The sequence below is a fragment of the Neophocaena asiaeorientalis genome, unplaced genomic scaffold (genome assembly GCF_003031525.2).
Source record: "Neophocaena asiaeorientalis asiaeorientalis breed wild unplaced genomic scaffold, Neophocaena_asiaeorientalis_V1.1 scaffold112, whole genome shotgun sequence".
NCBI lineage: Eukaryota > Metazoa > Chordata > Mammalia > Artiodactyla > Phocoenidae > Neophocaena > Neophocaena asiaeorientalis.
Genome location: NW_020175413.1, coordinates 1,038,796 through 1,051,766, shown reverse-complemented (window position 1 = coordinate 1,051,766; position 12,971 = coordinate 1,038,796). Strand labels below are relative to the sequence as shown.

At 52.8% G+C, this 12,971-nt stretch overlaps 1 protein-coding gene across 1 annotated transcript in view; it reads left to right on the top strand.

The window, feature by feature from the left end:
• Nucleotides 1-2,294: 2,294 nt before the first annotated feature.
• Nucleotides 2,295-12,971, top strand: part of ANKRD33B (ankyrin repeat domain 33B) — a gene marked incomplete at its 3' end in the record, with an annotated part of 80,387 nt that continues 69,710 nt past the window's right edge. Inside the window, exon 1 of the mRNA XM_024767206.1 lies at nt 2,295-2,698. Coding sequence (XP_024622974.1) covers nt 2,333-2,698 — 366 coding nt within the window. The remainder of the gene's footprint in view (nt 2,699-12,971) is intronic.

Genomic DNA, 12,971 nt, shown 5'->3' with positions numbered 1-12,971 from the left:
GCTCTGCGGCATGTGGGGTCCTCCCGGACCAGGGATGAACCCGTGTCCTCTGCATTGGCAGGCGGATTCTCAACCACTGCGCCACCAGGGAAGCCCCAAGGGGTGCATTTTTGAAAGAGAAAATAATCAGTTTACATTTGGAGTCCGATCACTCACAAATGACGAGCCCTTATTTGGAGCAGGCTGTTTCAGAAGTTTACCTTTAAAGGCTAAACCATTTAGTGCTATTTGCACCCAAATTTCTGAGGAAGGAAAGGAGGAAGTGGTGAACTCTAAAAATAGAGCTTGAATTTTGTTGCTAAGTGACCAGGGATGAGGACCTAGGTGCTGCCCACTCCAGAAGAGGGTGCCCTGTGCTCCACTCCACGACTGCAGCCAGGAAGGCCACTGCCCCAACTCCGCCGGGACCCTGTCACAGGCCACTGGGGTTCTTTCTTTAATACCACACGGTACCCTGCACTGGCTGGGGGAAAAAGAGGGCCAGCAAACCCAACCCACCTTGGGGGTGAGGGGGTGTTGGTCACTTCAACTTGTAAATCCCCTGACTTCATTTAACAGGCCTCTGGAAACACCAAAACAGCCATCACCTTTGAAAGGGGGAAATTCCAAGTGGGAATGTGCGTAAATACGGCTAGTTACAGGAAAAGGTAAAAAGCAAACAACGACCTGGGGTATTTTGGGCTTCGGAGAGAAAGCCCCGGACTGCAGAAGGAGGTCAGTGCACGCAAGTTCACTTCTGGCTCAGGGCTCGCTGAGGCGTCCAACTGTCTTCACGAGAAGTTGCTGTCCTCCGGCCGCGGCCCTCCCTGCCTCAGGAAGCCACGTTAGCCGGTCCCGAGGACACTGGAGGCCGGCGCGATCACCACCGCAGTTGCGGCCCAGCTAAGGGTAACGCCAGGGGCTCAAGATCAAGCGGCCTTCGGCAGGCAGTTCAAACTTCACTCTGGCCTCCACCGCCCACCCCGGGTATTTCTGACCTCGTTCCCCACTGTGGCCCTCAGCTTGCCCGCCCGGGGCCTGGGGTCTTCTAGTTTGTCCCCAGTGCCTGCGGCGGCCCGGTTTGCTTCACCTTTGCACCCCGAGCGTCTCTCACGCGCTGGCACCTGGCAGGCAAGCTGTTAAGAGCGGTGGAAAGAAAAGAAGGAAAGGAGGGAGAGGGGACAGAGAGAAAGAGGTGGTGTTTGCCTTGTGGTCTCCGCATCCTCCCCTGGATCTGCGATGCTTTCTGTCAAAGACGCAACACCGCCTACCCAGGCTCGGCGCACCCTCACACCGCGCCTCCACGCAAAGACTTTCCAACGAGGATTTGGCCCACGGTGCATCCTCCTCCAGGAGGTCAGGGGCTCCCCGCAGCTAATCCTCAACCCCTGCACCGGGACCGACGGGGAGAGGCCAAGCGCCGGCCAGGGAGAGTCCGGGGATGGGACCACGGCCGTCGCCTGCAGGCCTGCTCTCTGGGTTTGGCGGCCAGCTGCGAGGTCAGCGCCCCGTCTCGACTTCACGCAGTTAATCCGTTTCGACTCCGCAGATCCAGGGCACGGTGACATTGGCCAGGGGTGAAGGAGGAGTGAACCCTTCTGGCCTGGAGCCGCCCTTTCCCACCCAAATGTTACCCCCAGAGGCTCCTGAACACCTGCCCAGGGACGCTCTTCTAGGAGTAACCTGAAAGCGACAGCTGGTCCGGGTTCTGAGTGACCTGGGGACTCCGCAAATCCTTCCCCCGCGCCCCACGCCCCGCCCCGGGTTGGGACAACCCCGTGGCAGCACGGAGCTCCCAGTTCAGAGGGGCACCAGGGTGGACACCACCTCCCACGCATCCACTTGTCCTCCGTGCCCAGTGCGCCCCGGGGATGCCCGGGTCTGAAGCCGGGAGTGAAGTTGGCCCCGGAGCCCAGACTCCTGGGAAGATGCAAAAACGGGCTCCGAGCCTCGGACGCTGAGAAACTTCCCCCACCCCAGCCCGGAGGCCTGACGCCCTGGGCGGCTCCGGGCCTCGGGGATCTGGGCGTTCCCGACGCCAGGGCAGGCTCAGCCCGCGGCGTCCTCCGACCCCTACCTTCGCCCTCATCCCCGGGGCCGCCGGAGGGGAGGGGCGAGGCCGCCCGCCACAAGGGCGTTCGGGTTCTGTAGTTATTGCTTCTGGTTCTCCCGCGCGTGCATTTCTCCGCTCCCCGGCAAAGCAGCCGGGTGCGCTGTCCCCGCGGGGCCGAGGAGCAGCTGCTTCGCTCTAAACTTTTGCCAGGATCGGGCCGGCGGGCTCGGGAGCCGGGGCGCGCGCCTCCTCCTGCGCCGCCGCCCCGCCGTGCCCCCGGCCCGCGACCCGGCCGCCAGCATGGTGCTGCTGGCCGGGCCCGGGCCGGAGGGCGGCGGGGCGCGCCGCGTGTCCCCGCAGTCGCCGTCCCCACCCCGGGACGCGCAGGCCGGGGAGGACCCAGCTGACTTCGAGGAGTACGAGGACTTCTCGAGTCTGCCCGACACCCGCAGCATCGCCTCGGACGACTCCTTCTACCCTTTTGGAGGCGAGGAGGAGTACAGCTCCGTGAGCGCGGAGAGCGTCCCGGAGGCCGTCCCGGAGGCCGTCCCGGAGGCGGCGACCCTCCTGCGCGCCGCCTGCGCCAACGATGTGGGGCTGCTGAGGGCGCTGGTGCGGCGGGGGCCCAGCGCCGAGGAGGTGCAGGAGACCGACCGCAACGGCCGGGTAAGCGGGCGTCCCCGCAGGTTTCGGGTGCCCTCCGCGTACCTCCTATTGCCCGCGCCACCCGGATCCTGACTCTGTCCAGCGCCCGCGGTGAACCCTTTTCCTCGCTCTCTGGGCGTGGGGCACGTGTGGAGCCCTGGGTGGCCTGCCCATCCCGGGCTGGGGGTGGGGCGGCACGATTGATCTGCCTGAGGTCACAGCGCCGCGGGGGCCAACGCTAGTCCCGGCGTGCTCACCGCAACCCCCTCTCGTTTCCCGCCCCCGGAGTCCTCTTACTCCTGCCTGGGGCCCGCGCCGGGATCCGGGTTGGAAGCCTCTCGCCGGTTCCCTTCACCCTCAGTCCCCTCTGACCGTCATCCTTGCTCGCCTGCCGGGGAGAGCCCTTCTGCCCAGAGCCCCACTTGTCCCCAGTCCTCGGCCCTCGCGCTGCCCCTGCACTTTCCCTTCCACGCCCGAGCGCGGATCGGCTTGTTCCTGCCCACCGGGTTCGGAGTTTCCTCTGGGACCCGCTGCTTACCCGTACCCCTCCCCCCTCCCACGCCCGGCCGCTCCTGGTGACCCACGCGGTGACCTGCCAGCGTGATGTCTGACTTGGCTGTCTGCACGGTCACCGCGGAGAGCCAGGCCCCGGGGAGGGCCGCGGAGGGGCGCGCGCCCAGTAGGTAAGGCAGGCGGGCGTGGAGGCGGGGAGAGGCACGGGGTACGCATCAGTCAGGGCGAGACTCAGAGACGATGAGAAACACTTAGAAAAAGTTAGCTTGAGAGGAACTGGCTCTCACAACACAACCCACCAAAGCAGCTGGAGGGGAAAACCAAAGGGTGCCCACGGTGGCCAAGTTCCCGTGGTCTGTGCTGTGTGCCTAGTGGTCACATTCCCCGGTCCCCGGGGGATCCGCAGCCTCAGCTTGGCACAGATCGGGAGGGAAAGTGCTTTTGCTCGGGAGCCCACGCCTGATAAGAAAGATGTGCATTTCCTTGGGAACTGGTGGGACCCTGTGCCTTTGGTTTATCTCAGGGGGCCGGCTGGTTCGCCCCCGACTGTGGTCTGGGCCCGGTTTAGGCAGACAGGAGCCCTTAGGCAGACAGGAGCCCCGGGGAGGGTCATTTTCTGCTGCTCCACGTATGGTCTAACTTGACACAGCATTTGAACTTGGGGAAGGTTCTGCACTTGGTGTGATGTGTCAGGTGGTGCCGGCCCTGAGGCCCCTAGGGCTGGGGGAGTTAACCTGGGGTCTTCGTGGGCAGATCACCCTGGTGGCGCTGGGACACCCGGCAATGACTGCACCTCAGCCCTCCCTCTGGTGGCCAGGCAGTGGGTGCTGTTTCTGCTGGCTCTGCTTTCACTTTTACTGAGGTGGCTTTTCACAAACAGATGCTTATGTGAGACCTCACTTTGCTGAAGCAGGTACCCAGGGCTGCTTTAAGGGAGGCCCGCTAAGCATCAGGAAGAACACGGGTGGGGTAGGTCTCTCCCGGGTTTCAGGCAGCCTGGGGTCTCCAGTGGGCAGGGGTGGGTCTGGCTCACCCAGCCCGCACTCTGAGGCTCCACTGGGCTGGGCTTTGTTTTTTCCTTTGGGGCCAAAAAATAAAAGTTGGAAAACAGCTGCATTGGAGACCACTGAGAACAGCGTAAACCATCCCCAAGGGGCTTGAGTTTCTGGGCCACTTTGAAAGCCCCTCCCTCAGTGCAGAGTCAGAGGAGGCTGGCTCCATCTTCTGAGTACCCCTCTGCCTCAGTTTACCCGTTGTGATGTAGGGCTGACAGCAGTTCCAACCTCCCGGGGTTGTGAGCATGAGATGCCCTAACACACAGCACTCTGACATGGCTGTGTTTACTGTCTTGTCCTGTTTTTCACTCACCTACCTTCTCCTTGCTCGGAAGAGCCATCCTCCAGCTTTTTATCTTTTTTCCTTCGGCCAGGCAAAGCTCTTTTTCTCTCTGCTTTTGCCCTTGATGAAAGAGCCTCCCTTTGTTTTTCTGCTTTGAGTCTCCTTTCTGCTCCCCACCAAATCTGGATGGAGAAATGGCACTCGGCCCACCAACAGCAAGACCCCCAGTTCTTTTATCTTCTGATCAGAAGGAGAGCGTCCTGGGTTCTGGGCTTTGAAGGCGTGAGGCGAGAGCTTCTGTTCTTCCCAGTGGCTTCTTGATGCTATTATCAAACAGCCTCTGTCTATTCTGAAACACTTTGAAAGAATAAAGTGTCTCAAGGTCCAAAACGTGACCCTGTAGCGAATGGGAAAATGAGTGGTTATTGCAGACCTACTGTGTGCAAAGCACCGTTTGGCGCTGCAGGAGACTCCAAGGTGAATCAAACAGTCTCTGCCTTTTAGTTGAGGAAGAACTCAGAGTAACAGTACCCAGTGCTTAGATAGTAATAGTACTCAGTGCTTATTGCCAAAGGCAGGATGTGAGAGGGACCCTATAATGATGCAGAGCAAATGTCTTGGAAGCAGGGAGCTGAGGACAATTCTGGAAGCCCAGCAAGGGGAGCCTTTTGGAGATGGTGGTGGGAAGACATTCTAGCCAGACAGATGGAACGAAGGGGGTGGTGGCAAGTGCCGTGTGGTTGGTCGCAGTGCAGGATGATGTGGGTGCTAAAGCCCGAGAGGCTTCCCGGGGCTAGCTGATGAGAGGCTGGCCTGGAGCAGCCGGCTAAGAAACAGGAAATCAGGACACAATGTGGTTTCAGCGTGCCAGGGTCTGGCCTTGGGGCTGTGGTGTGCCTCCCCAGATGGCCATTCGACTCATTCACTCACTGCCTTCAGGTTCTGGTCTTAAGGGCATCTCCTCAGGGAGACCTTTCCTCCCATGCCTAGCTAAGCCAGTGGCACTGGGAGCTGGGGAGCACAATCCAGGTGTTCAGAGACTAAGGGCTGAAATTGTATATAGGTAGGGTGGTCATCTGAGAGGACACGTGACATTCAAGTAAAAATGTAGAGAAGATAACTCGGGAAGAGCACTCCAGACAGAGGGCACAGCATGTGCAAAGGCCCTGAGGCAGGAGCCCTTTGGGACTGGTCTATGATTAGTAGCAGTAAAAAAGCTTACAGAGAGCCCAGGAGCTTTTGCTGGAGGAGCGAGGTAATTGCATTAACTATAGAATTACAGGTGCTGCCGGCAGCAGCTTTGCAGAAGAAAAATGTCTCTAAACGTTTTTTTTGGGGGGGCGGTGTTTTTGTTGAGCTGTTTATCTCTGGTCAGTTAAGAAGAGAATTTTCCTGAGCTGACAGAGGTTTCATTTGGTTGGAGTAACTAAGGATCATGTTTGTTTTAAGGTGTGTTCTTTCCTGGCTCCTGAGGTTTGTAGAATTTCGGGCGTGGCTCAGCACAGTCTTCTAAAATATTTATTGCTCTAAAAGGATGGCGTAATTGAATATGCAACCTGTAAATATCTGTCAAACAATTCTTTAGCAATATTCAAAGTGTGCTCTGCTGTCTCGTACATTTATGCCTGTTTTGTTCCCACTGACACTGGGGCAATGGAAGCTACCACACTTCTTCTTAATTCTTCACTTCTCTCTCAAGGTTCAGCCTTACAGCCCTGACAGCTCTGCAGACAGTACTGAAACCAAAGGAAGTGTCTGTGCTGTGTTCACTGTTACAGAACGGCAGTTTGAATGTCAGACAGCTGCTCTTGAACCAAATTAGGCCCAATTATGCTAAATTTAAAATATTGTACTCCTTTCTTTTCTTTTTAATTTTTTATTTATTGATTTTTGGCCATGCCCCGAGGCTTGCAGGATTTTAGTTTCCCGACCAGGGATTGAGCCCTGGCCCCCCGGCAGTGGAAGCGTGGAGTCCTAACCACTGGACCGCCAGGGAATTCCCACTCCTTTCTTGATATAATTCTTCTCGTGCATGTTTAAATTCCAGGGCCTCTTGCTGAAGTCTTTTGAAGGCCTCTCCAGCCATTTGCTCTATGGCTCAGGAAGGCCCACACTGCAGACCCAGTATGGGGGTGTCTCCCTTTGCTCCTGGGGGGCTTAAATGTTTCATAGATTTGTAGCAGTGACTGGGACCTTTAACTTGACATATACGTGAGAAATGTTTTATTTCTGTTTTTGTTGGTTTTTTGAATGCCATAGTAAGATTTATAAACTTTGGAATCACCTTTCCCTAAAATGAGAATCAAGTTTGAACTCACACCCGCTTCTGCATTTACCAGGCCTCAGTATTCATGGGCTTGCATGCGCTTAGAACTGGCTAGTTGGTACTGAAAAAAAATTCTGGCCTCAGGCCTCCATACGTCTGTCTGTCGAGGGTCATCCAGCAGAGAAGGAGCCTGGCTTTGCTGTTGAGGGATGTATCAGTATGTTAGTGTGTTAGCTGCACATTCTGAAGTGTGGGAAGGGGGGTGAGAAGGGAGAATAAGCAGATTAGACTGGGAGCCCAGGGGGCCAGACCAGGGAAGCTGGAGTGAGCCTGGGAAAGCCTGGGCTTGGATTGGGCAGGCTGACAGGTGTTGGCCTCTTCCTTTCTCCACTGACCAAGATGGCCGCTCTGGGCCCAGAAGCAGTTGAGAGGCTCATTTGTTTTGTTTTTTTCATTTTTTTTAAAAAAAGGACACAGTTTTTTAAAGAGCAGTTTGAAGTTCACAGCAAAATTGAGAGGAGGGCACAGAGATTTCCCATATACCCCCTACCCAGCCCCCCAGGCACATCCTGCCCCGTGCCCCCACTGTCAACATCCCCCGTCAGAGTGGTACATTTGTTAGAACTGATGAACCTACGCTGACACATCCTAATAGCCAAAGTCCACAGCTTACATTAGGGTTCACCGTTAGTGTTGGACATTCTGTGGGTTTGGACAATGCGTGATGATGCTTATCCATCACTGTAGTATCATATATTGTCCCATGTGTTCTTCATGCAAGTGTATCAGTTATCTATGGCCACAGCAATGCTGCATAACAAATAACTGTGAAACCTCATGGGTGTATACACCGGTCACATTTTGCTAAGGGTGGCCCAGCTCAGCCAGTCTCAGCTGGATTTGCTTTTAGCTGGGGTTGGCTGCAGATGGCAGGACTGGGAAGGTCTTGGCTGGGGTGGCTGGTCTCTGCTGCATGTGATTTCTTGTCCTCCAGCAGGCTGGCCCAGGCTTGTTCTCCGCGGCAGGGGCAGGGCTCCCAGGAAGCAAGCAGAGCAAATAAGGTTCAGCGTCAGTTCTGCTGAAGGAAGTTACAAAGCCAAGCCCAGGTTTACCCTCCAAGTGTGAATTTGCTTTTGTTTGTAATGAATGCTATTCACTAACCCTAAGCATTTCTGTTTACCTAAAATTTATTTTTATTGAAAAACATTTCAGATAGGTGCCCAAGAAGAGGATATCAAGACCCTCCCATGTCCTAATCATTCAGCATCAACAAGCGTCAGCCCCTGAAGGCCGGTTTTAATTTTGATGGAAAGGGTTATATAGGATTTAATGCTGCTTTTGGGGTGTGTGTGTGTATGAAGGTTTCAGGAACCTAGGAGGACCATTGTCAGGGGGTTTTGAAGCTGGAATGGATTTTAGAGGCTAGTGGTTCCCATCATTTTGTAGTAGAAGAAAGTGGGGCTCAGAGAAGAGGGCAGCTAGATGTATCAGGGGAGCTGGGTTCTAGAATGACCCAGAAGCTATTCATGATCCTTCTTTTGATCCCCCATGGGCCTCTCCAAGGGGCTTCTGAGCTTCCCCCCTTTACCTCCTGGCTGCCCATGAGGAATGGGCTACCTAGAAATTCTGTGAGGTGGTTTGGGTGATTTTGAACATTTGATTTCTTTTCCACCCTATGCTTGTAAAGGAGACTAAGGCAGGTGTTATAAAAATCTAAAACAATAAGAGAGCTTAGGGACCCTTTTGGAACCTCATTTATTCATCTAACATTCATATCAATATAATATGTGAGCTATTATTCAAAGCTATTTTGAATGACAACTTCTAGTAGATACAGCTACAGTTTAGGAAAAGCTTTAAATGTTATTTAGCTAATTGTAAGTTCAATTCCTCCAGTCAGACCTTTAGGTCGGTAACTAATGGTTATAGAATTGTTCAGATTTTCTCTTTCTTCCTGAATCCACTATGGTAACCTCTATTTTTCTAGGAAACTGTTCCATTTTTTTTTTTCCCTGAGTTTTAAAGGTTAATAGTATGAAGTTTTTACAGAGTTCTCTTTAATCTCTGCTATAACATTATTATATCCTGTTTTTCTACATTTTTGAATTTATGCTGTTTCTCTTTTGTGACATATTGTCAAAAATATTTTATTAGCCTTTTCAGAGAATCAACTTTTGTTCTGGATCTGTTTCCTTCCTCACTATTTCATCAATTTCTGCTTTTCTTTTTATTCCTTCCTTCAGGTTTGTTCTACATGTAACTTTCAAAGTATCACTTCCATTTTTTTTCCCCACAAGTTTTGATATGTAATATTTTATTATTGTTGTGTTCTCATTTACGTTATGATTTCCTCTTTTTCTGACCTAGAAGTTTTTTAGAATGGTGTTTAAATTTTTGAAATACATATTGTTAAGCTTTATTAAAATATTTATTTATTTATTTTGGCTGTGTTGGGTCTTCGTTTCTGCACGTGGGCTTTCTCTAGTTGCGGCGAGCGGGGGCCACTCTTCATTGCGGTGCACGGGCTTCTCATTGTGGTGGCATCTCTTGTTGCGGAGCATGGGCTCTAGGCGTGCCAGCTTCAGTAGTTGTGGCGCGTGGGCTCAGTAGTTGTGGCTCATGGGCCCTAGAGCGCAGGCTTAGTAGCTGTGGCGCACGGGCTTAGTTGCTCCGTGGCATGTGGGATCTTCCTGGACCAGGGATCGAACCCGTGTTGCCTGCAATGGCCCGCAGATTCTTAACCACTGCGCCACCAGGGAAGTCCCTAAAGTAATTTTTAAAACTTGATTCAGAGACTATGGTCTGCATGATATTTTGAAATTTCTTGAGACTGGCTTTACAGCCTACTGGGCCAGTAATTCTAAATCATAACCATGTGACATTTTATGATTTCTCCAAATTAACTCAAAACAGTTCCATATGTAAAACAATATGTAATTCCCTTTAATTAAAGGAAATAAGAAGGATGTAGAGAAGTTGTTAAAATATGTGAACAAAGGAAAGAGGCTTCATTCCAGATGGTTGGGAAGTAATTCTTTTAGACAGCTGGTCGAATGAAGGTGTTTATATGGCTCTGTGTGTGTGTGTGTGTTCTTATGAGGTCGGATTTTATGATGAAGTAGGATGTTAAGAATCCTTGATGTCACTCAGTGTGTGTGTACAAAAAGAATAGAGACTGTTTTTAATGGTGTTCCTGAATTTGAAAGACAGTTGAAGGTGGCATTTACTTATTTATTTCTTCTAAGTCAGAGACACAGAAATTCGGGTAGACGTGAAATCCCGAGCGACAGTTGGCTTGGTGGCAAAATTGGATTAGAGTGGTGGGATTTGAGAGCAATTTCAAAGTAACGGAAAAGCAATGTATGCTTACAAAGGCACATCTACATCAGCTCCGAGGAAGTTCACGCCCAAAGTAGGCATGTGATACGGCGGAGAACCAAGCATTTCCCTCTGGCTTCTGTTTCTGAAACTTAACTGACTCTTGGGTTAGAGGCCACCCCTGGTGAGGGACATCCAGCGAGGGGGGTGTGGAGATGAGGCTGCCGAAGAGGCACGAGCCCTGCTCAGGGGCAGTGCCTGCCCAGTAAAGGGTGTTAAATTCACAGTAGTACATTTTCCGGAACAAGGGAAGACACGTGAAGTCAGTTTAAAAATAAAGGAAGATGGAGAAATTAGGCTGAGTGAAAAAGAGTCCATCTCTAAGGATTATATGCTGTACGGTTCCGTTTATGTAACCTTCGCAAAGTAATGCAGTTGGAGGGATGGAGAACAGATTAGAGGTTGCTGAGGTTAGAGCTTTGGGGAGAGGAGTGGGTGGTACTCTAACCGGGACAGGCCTGCTTCTAGATTGTGTTGGTGGTGGTTATGGGGAGCTGCACGAGGGTTAAAATGGCAGAGAACCCCCCCCGCCCACACACACACACACACACACACACACACACGTGACTGGGGACACCTGAACAAGCTCTGTGGATTTCAGCCACGGCCATTTCATGATGTTCTTGTACTGTAGTTATGCAAGGTGCTGGTATTGGGGAAGAACGCCCAAGGGGGCAACTTCCTGCCAGTCTATCACTATTTCAAAATCAAAAGTTTAGTAAAAATGAAGGAAGGCATGCATTACCTTTAATCTGCAGCCCTGTCGCACGAATACACTGGATTTTGGAAACTAAAGCAGGATCAGAGCTGGTTAGTACGGCGGAAGTGGGACCAACTGGGAATATTGGGTGTTTGAACTACTGCTACTCGAGTGTGGTAAAACGAGTTAGCAGCATGGCTTCCTCTGGGCGTTTTTCCCAAATGCAGGATCCCAGGTCCTCCCTAGACATACAGAACCAGAATCGACGCTCACTTTAAGCTGGTCTTGGTGATTGGTATGTACGCTTGTTGGAAGAGCTCTAGAACTTTATTCTGAGAATAGAAAACAAGTGTGGTGGCCAAAGATAGCAGGCTTAGGTTGGTCACGTGATCCTGGACAAATCACATGATCTTTCCATCCTCAATTTCCTCTAGATCCCCATCTAGAAAACGGGGATGCTTTTTACGAGGCTAACAACACCTCACAGAGGTTCTAGGGCCTAAAAAAGTGACTTGCACGTACAGTGGGTACCACATCATGGGCGCCTAGTGAGTGCAGCTGTTGTTTCTATGGGTGAGTTAACCTCAAGATGCGTTTCCAGTCCTGCTGTTTCAATTTCAGCCAAGGGAAGAGATGGGAGCACATGAAACTCTAGCCAAAGAGGAGTGGTTGAGAAAATGGTGTGTCCGCTTGGTAAGGACCCCTTTGTAAATGTAAACATTAGTTAAGAGGGTCGATCTCCTGTTACGTGTTCATACCGCAAGGAAGGTGGCAATTGGAGCCATGGGTGCAGGTGAAGCAGGGCGGGAGCGGGCGGAGGGGCAGGGCAGGGGCTGGGGCCACATCTGGGCACATCTGGGGAGCACCTGTGATTGCGGGTGCGGGGAGGCAGAGGCTTGGAGGCGAATGAGCGGGCTCCAGACTGATGACCAACGAGGAAGCAGAGCACCCCAAGCAGGGCAGAGATAACCATTGTGCCAGGGACGGTCACGAGCCCTTGTCCTTTCTTCAGCATTTCCCGTGAGTTCAAGTTAGGGCAGAGCTCCGGATGGGAGCCCTCGTGCATCCCGGGACTTTCAGGGCCTGATTCCGTCGTGATGTCCAGCCGTGAGCAAGCAGCTGCTATGGGTCCCCAAAGTTTCCTTCCATTTCTGCTTCTCCTCCACTTTGTCAAGACAGGCATCCCCAAGGGGCTGGCCCTGCCCACTCCGATCAGGAGGGCCAGGCTGCATCGCTGCCTTCTAGACCTTCCAGCTCTTGTATTTGGAAAACACAGTAGTCGTGCGCTAAAAATAGCAGTGGTGACACAGCTGCCGGGAAGGTTTCGCGGAGCTGTGAGTCAGGCCTCCTTTCCTTGGTCATAGGAAATGGGTGGGTTTCTAGGAAGTGAATTCCATGTACAGCGGCGCCGGGATGGCCCGATGGCCAGCTGGGGCTGAGCAGTCCTTGTGTCACCTGACGACGCTTCTCCCTGCTGACCGTCGTGCTTCAGATGATCCAGTGCTTTGGGGAGCCAGTTCATCCACAGTGAAAAGGGACACAGGAGACACTGCAGAGCAGGGGAAAGAGTGACTCAGGTGTGTCTTGTCACCTACACGTTCCTCCTCTTTTGAGGTCCCCAGGCTCAACCTCCATGTGCTGTGATGTCCTGCCGTGAACAAGCGGCTGCTATGGGTCCCCATATGGTGGGAGGCATCCACTGGCCCTACAGAGGGATCAACTTGCTCTGGTCTGCCCAGGATTTTCTCATGTTGGCACAGAAAGTCCCTCATCCTGGGAAACCCCTGTGCCCCTGGCCAGCTGGGGTGGTTGGTCACCTACCTAGGAAAGCTACTCCCATGTTGGGGCCACACACAGTGTCACCTCAGAGAAGCTGAAAGGCCCACTGAATGCAGAATTCCTCCTTTAGCGGAATCTGGAAACCCTACTTTGGAGGAAACCTGCTGCATTAAGCTATGGTATCTGGGGCACACCCACTGGGAGGGAAGCTTTTGCCTAAATGCAATCGCTTAGACTGGGTTCTTTGATCACAGGACAGAGCTGTCTCCCAAGGGAGACATTATCTTGGGAGGCTTTTGGGAGACAGCAGAGCCCTTGAT